Raw genomic sequence first — 12,546 nt, forward strand, 5'->3', positions numbered from 1 at the left:
CCCATGTATACAGGAACTGTTGGTAATCCATGTTAAGAAATGCCTTTGGACACTTATTAGGCCACTTAGGTTTAGGTATTATCTAAACTCACTCGACCTAGTGCCAAAATAAGATTTAAAGAACATTTTCCCACTGGAAGTTCTACTTCTACAACCATCTTTGCTATTCTGCCAAATACAGATATAAGCAACTGCGCTGCGAGCCAAAGTCTGACATATGAAATGGGATCAGCAGTTATAACCAAAAGTTAGAAAAGATAAACAAGCACATTTGAGTCCATGTCAAATGTTTGGGTTGACTGTCTTTAATACATTTTTATAAAGTAATCAAACAGATTTATGCTTCACTGTGGACATTAAAAGCCATTCCACCAATAGCAATCAAAAAAGAACAGAAGGAATCAAAGTTGGACAAATTTGAAAAGCAACATTAGTGCTACGTCTCTGCCTCAGAAACATCCACCTTCCTGGATGATTCCAGGAGAGCTGAGCACTGGGGTGAGGTGACTGCAATTTTTAGTCCATCCACATTGTAGGCATTGTGAAATTCATGTGAAGCATGGCTACATAAGATGCCTAAAATTATATAAAATATGGTGAGCACTGTGCAAAGCACTAATTACTGACAGTTTGTTTTAAATCTCGTGTATGCAAATGTGTCGTCTTTTCATGGTCATTCCAGTAAAGATTGTTTCATAACAGTCCATTTATTTTGAATACGATAACATATTTCTATAAGCTCCTCCTCTCTTTGATTTCATGGAAAATTCTTCTGATCCATGGTTCTTACAACTGATATTCCAACACAAACCCTTCTCGCCACGAAGAGATAAGACTTTGCAGTTTTATGAATTTTGTCTCGTAATCCAAGTGAAATACAGCCAGGTTAAAGTTCAGCTCCAGAGAGGTCTCTTGTCTCTTTGGTCATCCGTTTTCTCAGTTACTTTGGATTTGATTCACAAGATAAGTCTCTGTGCCAGGATCTTGCGGTTGATCTCAGCCAATGCCACAGAAAACACAAAGGCCTTCTCATCAGAGAGACTCGCATAGATATCCACCTCCTTCTCCTGTTTCTCTGTGAACACACACACACACACACACACACACACACACACACACACACACACACACACACACACACACACACACACACACATTTGGCAATAAGTACTTAACAACACTGGCTATTGTTTCAGGTATCTGCAGTCTCAGACTAATAGTACCATAACTGTATCTGCCAATTCTAGAGAAATCTGTACTGTAAGGGCCATATTCAGTATACACCTATTACTTGAGAAATTGTTAGTAAATAAGTACATTGCTTGTGTTTGAAAACCAAATTGTCTTTTGCAAATGGAGCATGTGCACATATTATAAGGTCCACATATACAGATAGATTCAAAAGCATTTTACTCTAAAGACAACTCAAAGGCAATTTATTTCACTCTGCTTTTGCAGATTTACATAGTCAATCCAGAATCAGTGCAAGATGTGCAAACAAGTCCTTGCTAATACACAGTAACATGCAAGAGTCTTGATCCACCCCTCCTTACTTTATATTTTACTTTCTGATCATGATATTTCTTTGCCTATTAAGCTGCTTAACACAGACATAAATCATTTGAATATAAAAAAAAGTGGTGTGCAGTGCTGTGTTTGCATATAAGACAACTTAACAAAGAACCAGTTTGAAATTGTTTCTTTACTTACTTATAAGAAGCCTGGAGAACTTCCACTTCCTGAAGACTACTTAAAGAAATGACAGAAAACTGCCTCAGAGTGTTCAGGATGTGCTGAAGAATAAAGGTGCTCACACCAAATATTCAATTGCAAAAACCATCGTAAGTATGTATTTCCATGCATGTTTATTTCAGGAAAGTGTTTCACCCATTTCCCAAGCAAATTATAAAAAGATGAGGGGTGGCTCAAAATTTCTGCACACTGATGTATTTTTTTTAATTATTGTGTGTATAAGTTTGTGGCAATGCTGGTTTTCCTGTCACAGGCAGACTGAGCTCTAGAAGGCAATATCAAAGCACCAGGTAGTCTAGATCTAACCTGACTTTTACTTTCCATTGCTGTTTTCCCCCATTTTCATTGAATGCATTGTAATTTAATAGAAATTATTCCATAGTTTGTATAGCCACTTTATTTAGTGAGTTCCTGCTCATTTCTTTTGTCCTTATTCCTGTCTATTTGTACTGTGACAACACAACAAAGACAAAACTAAAAAAAGGGTCCCTAAAATGAGCAAACAAAAAAACATCAGTGCCACAAAATACATCTGTGAATGACTTATTTTACCTTTCTCCTCTTCCTGTTTCTTCAGCCCCACTGTTTTTGGTCTGCCTCGTCCTCTTCGTATGGGATCTGATTGGCTGTTAGCCCGGGGCCTCCTCCTGTTCTCCATGTCATTGGTTAGAGGGCACTCAATTCTCTCTCTGCGAATGCGCTCAGTCCTCCTCCGCCTAAAGTCCAGCTTGTCTAAAGCAAGGATTACAAATACCACATGCTGTTTAGCCATCTGTTCAGTGGGGTGTTGTTCACACTTCCACCCAAATCCTTGTTACCAAAAACAGCTTTTGAGCGAGGTCTCCAATTTTAAACAGATCATTTGTAACCTTCACCAAAAAGCTGTTTCTATACTGTGATGGGCTCTGAAACCTGACTGAAACTCTTCAAATAAGCCATTCCTCTGCAGATGAACAGAGCAGTCAACTGCATCTACTATTTAACAACTACTCTTTCAAGAATTTTTGAAACAAAAGGGAGTTTGGAGATTGGTCTATAATTAGCTAAGACCGCTGGGTCAAGAGATGACTTTTTAACAGTTAACAAGTAACAGTTTAACTCCTGCCAGCTTGAAGGCCTGTACAATTAATAGAGATAGATTGATCATATCTGAACCATTAATTGGTAGGACTTCTTGTAAAAATGGGGTTGATGTTGATGATTTAGAGGAAGTAATTACTGAAGTTACTTCTCCAATTGATCTTTTTGAGTTAAGAGCCTAAACAAACATCAGTGGTATTGAAATATTGAAAGTACCTGTACATATTGTTCCATCTGCGAGTAATGGTTAAACTTATTCTCCTCTACCAGAGGCCTGGGAGCTTGAGGGTCCTGCGCAGTATCTTAGCTGTTCCCAGGACTGCGCTCTTCTGGACAGAGATCTCCGATGTTGTTCCCAGGATCTGCTGGAGCCACTCGCCTAGCTTGGGAGTCACCGCACCTAGTGCTCCGATTACCACGGGGACCACCGTTACCTTCACCCTCCACATCCTCTCGAGCTCTTCTCTGAGCCCTTGGTATTTCTCCAGCTTCTCGTGTTCCTTCTTTCTGATGTTGCTGTCATTCGGAACCGCTACATCGATCACTACGGCCGTCTTCTTCTGTTTGTCTACCACCACTATGTCCGGTTGGTTAGCCACCACCATTTTGTCCGTCTGTATCTGGAAGTCCCACAGGATCTTAGCTCGGTTATTCTACACCACCCTTGGGGGCGTCTCCCATTTTGACCTCGGAACTTCCAGGCCATATTCGGCACAGATGTTTCTGTATACTATGCCGGCCACTTGGTTATGGCGTTCCATGTATGCCCTGCCTGCTAGCATCTTGCACCCTGCTGTTATGTGCTGGATTGTCTCAGGGGGCTCTTTACACAGCCTGCACCTGGGGTCTTGCCTGGTGTGACAGACCCCAGCCTCTATGGATCTTGTACTCAGAGCTTGTTCTTGTGCTGCCATGATTAGTGCCTCTGTGCTATCTTTCAGTCCAGCTTTGTCCAGCCACTGGTAGGATTTCTGGATATCAGCCACCTCCTCTATCTGCCGGTGGTACATACCGTGCAGGGGCCTGTCCTTCCATGATGGTTCCTCGTCTCCCTCCTCTTTCTTGGGTTTCTGCTGCCTGAGGTATTCACTGAGCACTCGGTCAGTTGGGGCCATCTTCCCAATGTATTCTTGGATGTTCGTTGTCTCATCCTGGACTGTGGTGCTGACACTCACCAGTCCCCGGCCCCCTTCCTACCTGATCACGGGCAGGGCGTAGGTGTTGATAGCCCGGATCTTGTTCTTACCGTTCAGCTGACTCCTCAGGACTTGCCTGACCCTCTCCAGGTACTTGGTGGTTGCAGCTTTCCTAGCGGCCTCTTCATGGTTCCCATTCGCCTGCGGATCCCCAGGTACTTGTAACTGTCCTCTATGTCTGCAATGTTGCCTTCTGGTAGTTCAATCCCCTCAGTTCTGACTACCTTCCCTCTCTTTGTACCATCCGACTACACTTCTCCAGTCCGAGCGACATTCCAATGTCATTGCTGTATAGCCTGGTAGTGTGGATCAGTGAATCGATGTCTCGTTCACTCTTGGCATACAGCTTGATCTCATCCATGTACAGGAGGTGGCTGACAACCGCTCCGTTCCGTAGTCGGTATCCGTAGCCAGTCTTGTTAATGATCTCACTGAGGGGGTTCAGGCCTATGCAGAACAGCAGTGGGGACAGAGCATCTCCTTGGTAGATCCCGCACTTGATGGTGACTTGTGCTATGGGCTTGGGTTGGCCTCTCTAGTGTTGTCGCCACATCCCATTGAGTTCCTGATGAAGGCTCTTAGGGTCCTGTTGATCTTGTACAATTCTAGGCATTCCAGTATCCAGCTGTGGGGCATTGAGTCATAGGCCGTCTTGTAATCAATCCAGGCAGTGCACAGGTTGGTCAGCCTGGTCTTGCAGTCTCGGCTGACTGTCCTGTCTACCAGTAGCTGGTGTTTTGCGCCTCTGGTATTCTTGCCAATCCCTTTCTGAGTCCCGCTCATGTATTGACCCATGTGCCTGTTCATCTTAGCCGATATGATGCCTGACAGGAGCATCCATGTAGTACTGAGGCAGGTTATTGGTCGGTAGTTGGATGGGACCGGTCCCTTCTTGGGGTCCTTGGGGATCGTGACCGTCCGACCTTCGGTTAGCCATTCCGGGTGTCTCTCGTCAACCCAATCTCGGGTGGGGGAGATATCATCGCCCCCACCCGAGATTGGGTACAAAACAGCACCACCAAGGCTGGAGACGGAGCAATACTGGAAGAGCATCTGGGAGAAGAGACGCAACCCATAACGGCAATGCTCAGTGGCTAGTGGATCTGAGGGCAGACCATAGCGACCTCCCTGAACAGGGTCCGGTAACCATCACAGTGGCAGACATCCAAGAAAGGGTCTCCAGTATGAAGAGTTGGACAGCACCAGGGCCCGACATGGTTCACGCCTACTGGCTGAAGAAGCTGACTGCACTCCACGGCGTCTGGCAGCACAAATGAACCAGCTGCTAGTTAACGAGAGACACCGGAATGGCTAACCAAGGTCGGACGGTCCTGATCCCCAAGGACCCCAAGAAGGACCGGTCCCATCCAACTACCGACCAATAACCTGCCTCAGTACTACATGGAAGCTCCTGTCAGGCATCATATCGGCTAAGATGAACAGGCACATGGGTCAATACATGAGCGGGCACAGAAAGGGATTGGCAAGAATACCAGAGGCGCAAAACACCAGCTACTGGTAGACATAACAGTCAGCCGAGACTGCAAGACCAGACTGACCAACCTGTGCACAGCCTGGATTGATTACAAGAAGGCCTATGACTCAATGCCCCACAGCTGGATACTGGAATGCCTAGAATTGTACAAGATCAACAGGACCCTAAGAGCCTTCATCAGGAACTCAATGGGGATGTGGCGCACAACACTAGAGGCCAACTCCAAGCCCATAGCACAAGTCACCATCAAGTGCGGGATCTACCAAGGAGATGCTCTGTCCCCACTGCTGTTCTGCATAGGCCTGAACCCCCTCAGTGAGATCATTAACAAGACTGGCTACGGATACCGACTACGGAACGGAGCGGTTATCAGCCACCTCCTGTACATGGATGAGATCAAGCTGTATGCCAAGAGTGAACGAGACATCGATTCACTGATCCACACTACCAGGCTATACAGCAATGACATTGGAATGTCGTTCGGACTGGAGAAGTGTAGTCGGATGGTAACAAAGAGAGGGAAGGTAGTCAGAACTGAGGGGATTGAACTACCAGAAGGCAACATTGCAGACATAGAGGACAGTTACAAGTACCTGGGGATCCGGCAGGCGAATGGGAACCATGAAGAGGCCGCTAGGAAAGCTGCAACCACCAAGTACCTGGAGAGGGTCAGGCAAGTCCTGAGGAGTCAGCTGAACGGTAAGAACAAGATCCGGGCTATCAACACCTACGCCCTGCCCGTGATCAGGTACCCTGCTGGGGTAATAGGCTGGCCAAAGGAGGAGCTAGAAGCCACTGACATAAAGACAAGAAAGCTCCTGACCATGCATGGAGGGTTTCACCCCAAGTCCAGCACCCTGAGGCTGTACGCTAAGCGGAAGGAAGGGGGCTGGGGACTGGTGAGTGTCAGCACCACAGTCCAGGATGAGACAAGAAACATCCACGAATACATCACGAAGATGGCCCCAACTGACAGCGTGCTCAGTGAATACCTCAGGCAGCAGAAACCCAAGAAAGAGGAGGGAGACGAGGAACCATCATGGAAGGACAGGCCCCTGCACGGTATGTACCACCGGCAGATAGAGGAGGTGGCTGATATCCAGAAATCCTACCAGTGGCTGGACAAAGCTGGACTGAAAGATAGCACAGAGGCACTAATCATGGCAGCACAAGAACAAGCTCTGAGTACAAGATCCATAGAGGCTGGGGTCTATCACACCAGGCAAGACCCCAGGTGCAGGCTGTGTAAAGATGCCCCTGAGACAATCCAGCACATAACAGCAGGGTGCAAGATGCTAGCAGGCAAGGCATACATGGAACGCCATAACCAAGTGGCGGCGTGAGTGTACAGGAACATCTGTGCCGAGTATAACCTGGAAGTCCCGAGGTCAAAATGGGAGATGCCCCCAAGGGTGATGGAGAATGACCGAGCTAAGATCCTGTGGGACTTCCAGATCCAGACGGACAAAATGGTGGTGGCTAACCAACCGGACATAGTGGTGGTAGACAAACAGGAGAAGATGGCCGTAGTGATCGATGTAGCGGTTCCGAATGACAGCAATATCAGGAAGAAGGAACACGAGAAGCTGGAGAAATACCAAGGGCTCAGAGAAGAGCTCGAGAGGATGTGGAGGGTGAAGGTAACGGTGGTCCCCATGGTAATCGGAGCACTAGGTGCGGTGACTCCCAAGCTAGGCGAGTGGCTCCAGCAGATCCCAGGAACAACATCGGAGATCTCTGTCCAGAAGAGCGCAGTCCTGGGAACAGCTAAGATACTGCGCAGGACCCTCAAGCTCCCAGGCCTCTGGTAGAGGACCCGAGCTTGAAGGATAAACCGCCCGCAGGGGCGAGATGGGTGGGGTTTTTTTGTTTATTCATATGTATATATATATATATATATATATATATATATATATATATATATGAAATCTAAAAGACTTTAAATTGCACTCTTAAACAATCTTAAAAGCAAATGACAGTTTGGTCAGACTGCTCTTTAAATCAAAGAGCAGCGAAAATCCAGCACCATGCAAATCTTGGCACTTTATTTTTTCACATTTTTCTTTAATCTACTGCACTACTTGTTCTTTAGCTTCTTTATGCAATCCAAAAACATGCATGTTGGAACAACTGGTGGTTCCAAATTGGCTGTAGGTTTTTATCTTTGGTTTACACACATTCTCAAAATGTTTGGAAACAGGCGGTAATAACACTCCAAATGAAACAAAAGTGTTCTAACAGCAGAGGCACTTCAACCCACCAACTACCACCTCACCTGCTATGGCTGGTGAAGAGCGCTCATTTAACTTTGCATTAAGGAGTTTCCTGCTAATAAACACATAACCACATGGACAGGACTTGCACGCCACTGGAATCTAGAAAGAGTGAGAAATAAGAAACAGTATATTACTGTTAAAATATGACCACATCATTTCCACAAGGTGGATTCCTGTTTTAGCTGCACAAAGCCTGCAGCAGACAATCTGACATACTCTTAGAATTCTCCATGTCTGACACATATCTCAAGGGTCAAAGCTAACACAGGGCAGATTTATTCCAAATAAATGACATGAGTTGGTAAACTTAAATGGAGTGAATTAAGATATCCACTAAATCATGCCATTTTTAGCACTAAATGGACCATAACCATTGCGCACTATGACTCATTACTTGCAGAAGACTTTAGCCAAAGGTTTGATTGTATTTTCTACATCTGCAAGCCCACTAGGGTCCACTTAAGTTTCACTGATGTCAATTCTTTTTCACTGGACAGTGTAGACCTCACTTAGCATGTTAAAGGTTCATGAGTTCATGACAGTACAGTTAGAAACAGACTGAACAAGTATGACTTATTTGGAAGGGTTACCAAACGATAAGACTGTTCTCTTCCAAAGTATTATGGCATGACAGCTTAGGCGCATTAATAGATGTGAATTATGCAAGTTGTATGCTCACTTTGAGTGCTCAGGTACAGTGGATAAAGGCTATATTTTATCGTGTAAGAACCAGTCCAGTATAAACATTTTATACAGCAGCAGCTATAGTGATTTATCAATATTTTTAGCCATGAATTGGTTTGTGCTCTACAAACAAGTGTAGAAGTCCCCCTGACTAATGCGTACAAACAAAGGAAGCACTGATTTTTAAGGAATTTAAACAAGTCTTTAAAATGAATACTGCTAATAATAATAATAATGATAATAATAGTAATAAAAAAATGACAAACTACTACTACAACAACAATAGTAAAAATAAATTATTATATTACTATTATATAAATGGATGGATTAATTATTATTGTTATTATTGCCTTTTAACCAACAAATTGTTCACAATTACAATTTAAAGAAAAAAAACTGCATGCAATTTGTCAAAATTTCAATTATTTTCAGGCTGAGTTTCTTTGTTTATATTTATTTAATATTATTTAGATGAACAGCACGGTGCCGCACTGATTACTGTTGCTTCACAGTGAGAAGCAACAGTAACATCGAGAAGAACTTCTCCATCTGATCAGGGCACTTTCTGTGTGGCATTTGCATGTTCGCTCCATGTTTGTGTGGGTTCTCTTAGCTTCCTCCCACAGTCCAAAGACATGCAGTTAGTGGGGTTAGGTCAGCGGTTCCCAAACTTTTTTTGCTAGGCCCCCCTTTGTTTTACAAGAAAAATGTTCACGCTCCCCCCACCCCCACCCCCTAAACTGAAAGGAAGTAGTCGTGTGCCGCAAACAACCCATTGAAAGGTGCAACAGGTCAAATAGCTGATTTTTCAATTTCACTTCTTAGCTTTTGCTTTTAGTCTCAGTAAACACAGTATTCTGAAATAAGTTTTTATTCAATATCACCCAAAACCTGTGACTGAGTCCATGAACTTAGCAGTGTTTACAGAGGAAAAGTCAAAAAGTAATTTCCCATACAATCTGATGGGACCGAAAGTCCTTTTGCAACCATCTGATGGCGTTAGGGGAGAAGGCAGGTTTAAGGCTCACATGTTTTTGACACTTTCTGCAGAGAGCGTCTGTTGTTAAATTGAGGCAGACAGACTACCTTTATGTTATCTACCATAGCAACAGCCCTATGACATGCAACTACAACATGTGAATGCATTATAATTATAACCTCCCAGTAAGACGATGCTGTGATCACACCAACATATTTACCAAAAAGTTGTTGAAGGTGATGTTTTTCCTTCTTCTAGCGGACACCAAAAGCCTGTGACCTCAGCCCCTTTTTGCTGCTTCCATCCCAGTCACATGGGCCGTTGCATCTTTTACCATACAGCAGCTCACCAACTTATGAGTTTCTAATGTCCACAACTTTGCTTTTGGCTTTGGCCAACTCTTCATATTCCATCATCAGCTCGCATTTGCATGAATGACAGTCCCTTAATGCACTGTGCTGGTGAAACTCTATTTGCACATTAAATGTACAGTCTGGCGAGAGTTTTCATGAGAAAGTTGTAGTTTCTTTCAGCACAACTGGAGAGCAACATTGTAATTCACACCAACAGTAGAGATGTTGGCTCTCTTTGGATCTGCCTTCATATTCTACTAGTCAAGGTTTTTGGACATACCTTCTCATTTAATGTTTTTTCTCCAGTTTCATGACAATTTACATTTTAGAATCTCACTGAAGGCATGAAAACTATGAATGAGCACATATGGAATTATGTAGTAAACAAATGTGTATGAAATGACACAAAACATGTTTTACATTTTAGGTTCTTCAAAATAGCCTCCCTTTGCTTTGATTACTGCTTTGTACACTCTTGGCCTTCTCTCAATGAGTTTCATGATGCAGTCACCTGAAATGGTTTTCACATCACAGGTGTGTCTTGTCAGTGTTCATGTAATGGCAAAAAACCATCAGCTAAGTAAAGAGAAAAAACAGTCAATCATTACTTTATGAACTGAAGGTCAGTCAGTCTGGAAAATTGCTAAAACTTTGAATGTCTCAACGAGTGCAGTCGCAAAAACCATCAAGCGCTATGATGAAACTGGCTCACATGAGGACCGCCCCAGGAAAGGAAGAACAAGAGTAACCTCTGCTGCTGAGGATAAATTCATCTGAGTCACCAGCATCAGAAATCCCAAGTTAACAGCACCTCAGATTAGAGCCCAGATAAATGCCACACAGAGTTCCAGTAGCAGACACATCTCTACATAAACTGTTCAGCAGAGGCTGTGCAATCAGGCCTTTGTGGTCAAATAGCTGCTAAGAAACCACTACTAAGGAAAAGCAACAAGCAGAAGAGATTTGTTTGGGCCAATAAACATAAGGAATGGACATTAGACCAGTGGAAATCTGTGCTTTGGTCTGATGAGTCCAAATTTGAGATCTTTGATTCCACCCGCCGTGTCTTTGTGGGAAGCAGAAAAGGTGAATGGATGGTCTCTGTGTGTATGATTCCCATGAACCATTGAGGAGGAGCTTCAGACACTGAAGCTGACTATAATGCACTTTTTCAAGCACAAAACGGACAGATTTCTTTCAGTGAGCAAGAAAGAAGAACTAATGACTCGTCTACAGTTTTTCAAACTACAAATAGCAACAGCATTTGGTAAAAGTAAAAATTTTGCAAAACCATGCACATGTTGTTTACAACTGCTTTTAGGAATATTTAATTAAACAGTGATAAAATGCTGGAATTTGTACTACACCCACTTCATATTTTTATAGCCTAAGTGTAACATCTACATCTTACCAGCAGCAGTTTTACTGCTGAGCAGAACTATTTTCAACGGATTTATTCATAGGGTCAGAAGAGTAAGCCAGAAGCACAACTAATGAAAAGAAAGAAACGCAGTAACACATGCTTGTGTGTGGTAGTAGTGTGAGGACAGGGTCGAACTGTGTAACTAACCATGTGCATTACTGATGTAGAATTGTTGCAGTCTACCCATTGTTGGCTTTAATTTGAAGAGTCCATTGTGATCCAGCACAATTACCGTAGTTCCAGGAAGAGATGCTCACAAAGCCAAAGAGCTGACTTTTTATTTTTTATCTTTAACCAATCGAAATACTCAGTGAAGATCACACGCAATAAAGTAACTGAGGTACGGTAATGAAAATGCACTACTATAGCCCAACTCATTTACTGAACTTTTGAACCAGTCCCTTACATTACTAACGCAAATATGTGATCGTATGTCCGTCTGTTTTATACATACAAAGTCACAAAGCCATAACCATGAACACGGACATAGATACCGATGCTCTCTCTGCCGAACGGAAAATCAACATATACCAGCTGAGCCCTTTGAGAAACATCGTGATCACCGGGGCTTGCACTGAACCCCGTTTCCGTCTCTAGAGCTGGCAACTAGTATCAATAAAATGAAACGCAATCAGTAACATCCTCCTAAAAATTAAAGATGTATTTTCTTACCTGTTGGTCGCATTCAGGACAAGATTTAGTAGCCATTTTGACCTTCTTTGTTTTATTTGCCGACATCGTCCCTTCTTCCAGCGACACGCAAACAGCTTTACGGTAACTTGAATATCTATCAGTACATAAATGCTGCCGGTCTTTATCCAGCAAACACTGACACAGACGTGCCACAAAAACACTTCGATGTCTACTTAACCAGATGACGACTCCCCATTAACGAATAGGTACACGCTTCTGTATAGGCTTCTAATAATGTAAAACCTGCGAGCATGCGCACAGCTCGCCTTTCTGTTGTAGCGTTGCGTTCAAGTTCCTTGGGGAAAAGGATAGTTGGAACATGAGCCTGAAGTTAGGTTTGCGAATGGGAGCAGAATGGAAAAGTCATGCTGAAACACCGTCTGTGTCGGGGGCTATATTCATAGTCTGGTATGTGAATGAATAAAGCTACAGTTTATCAAATTCATAACCGTTATTTATATACGACAGTTTTTTCGACAGAAAAGAGGATGAACCGTGGCACACTTCCTCAGACACACTTCAGTAGTTTAGTCCCCGGAACTGTCGGGAATTTGACTTTAAGACACTCAGATTGATAACATACAGTACACCAGCTTAGCTTCATGGGTACGAAAA

General features: G+C 43.5%; 1 protein-coding gene across 1 annotated transcript; it reads right to left on the reverse strand.

Moving 5' to 3' along the window:
- Nucleotides 1-282: 282 nt before the first annotated feature.
- c1h16orf87 (chromosome 1 C16orf87 homolog) lies at nucleotides 283-12,192 on the reverse strand. Its single transcript, XM_031730388.2, has 4 exons — nucleotides 11,911-12,192; nucleotides 7,799-7,898; nucleotides 2,305-2,484; nucleotides 283-1,075 (listed from the first exon to the last, which is right to left on the reverse strand). The coding sequence occupies exons 1-4, from the start codon at nucleotides 11,974-11,976 to the stop codon at nucleotides 957-959; spliced, it is 465 nt and encodes a 154-aa protein (XP_031586248.1). The 5' UTR covers nucleotides 11,977-12,192; the 3' UTR covers nucleotides 283-956.
- Nucleotides 12,193-12,546: the final 354 nt, after the last annotated feature.

Source organism: Oreochromis aureus, linkage group 1 (genome assembly GCF_013358895.1).
Source record: "Oreochromis aureus strain Israel breed Guangdong linkage group 1, ZZ_aureus, whole genome shotgun sequence".
Classification (NCBI taxonomy): domain Eukaryota; kingdom Metazoa; phylum Chordata; class Actinopteri; order Cichliformes; family Cichlidae; genus Oreochromis; species Oreochromis aureus.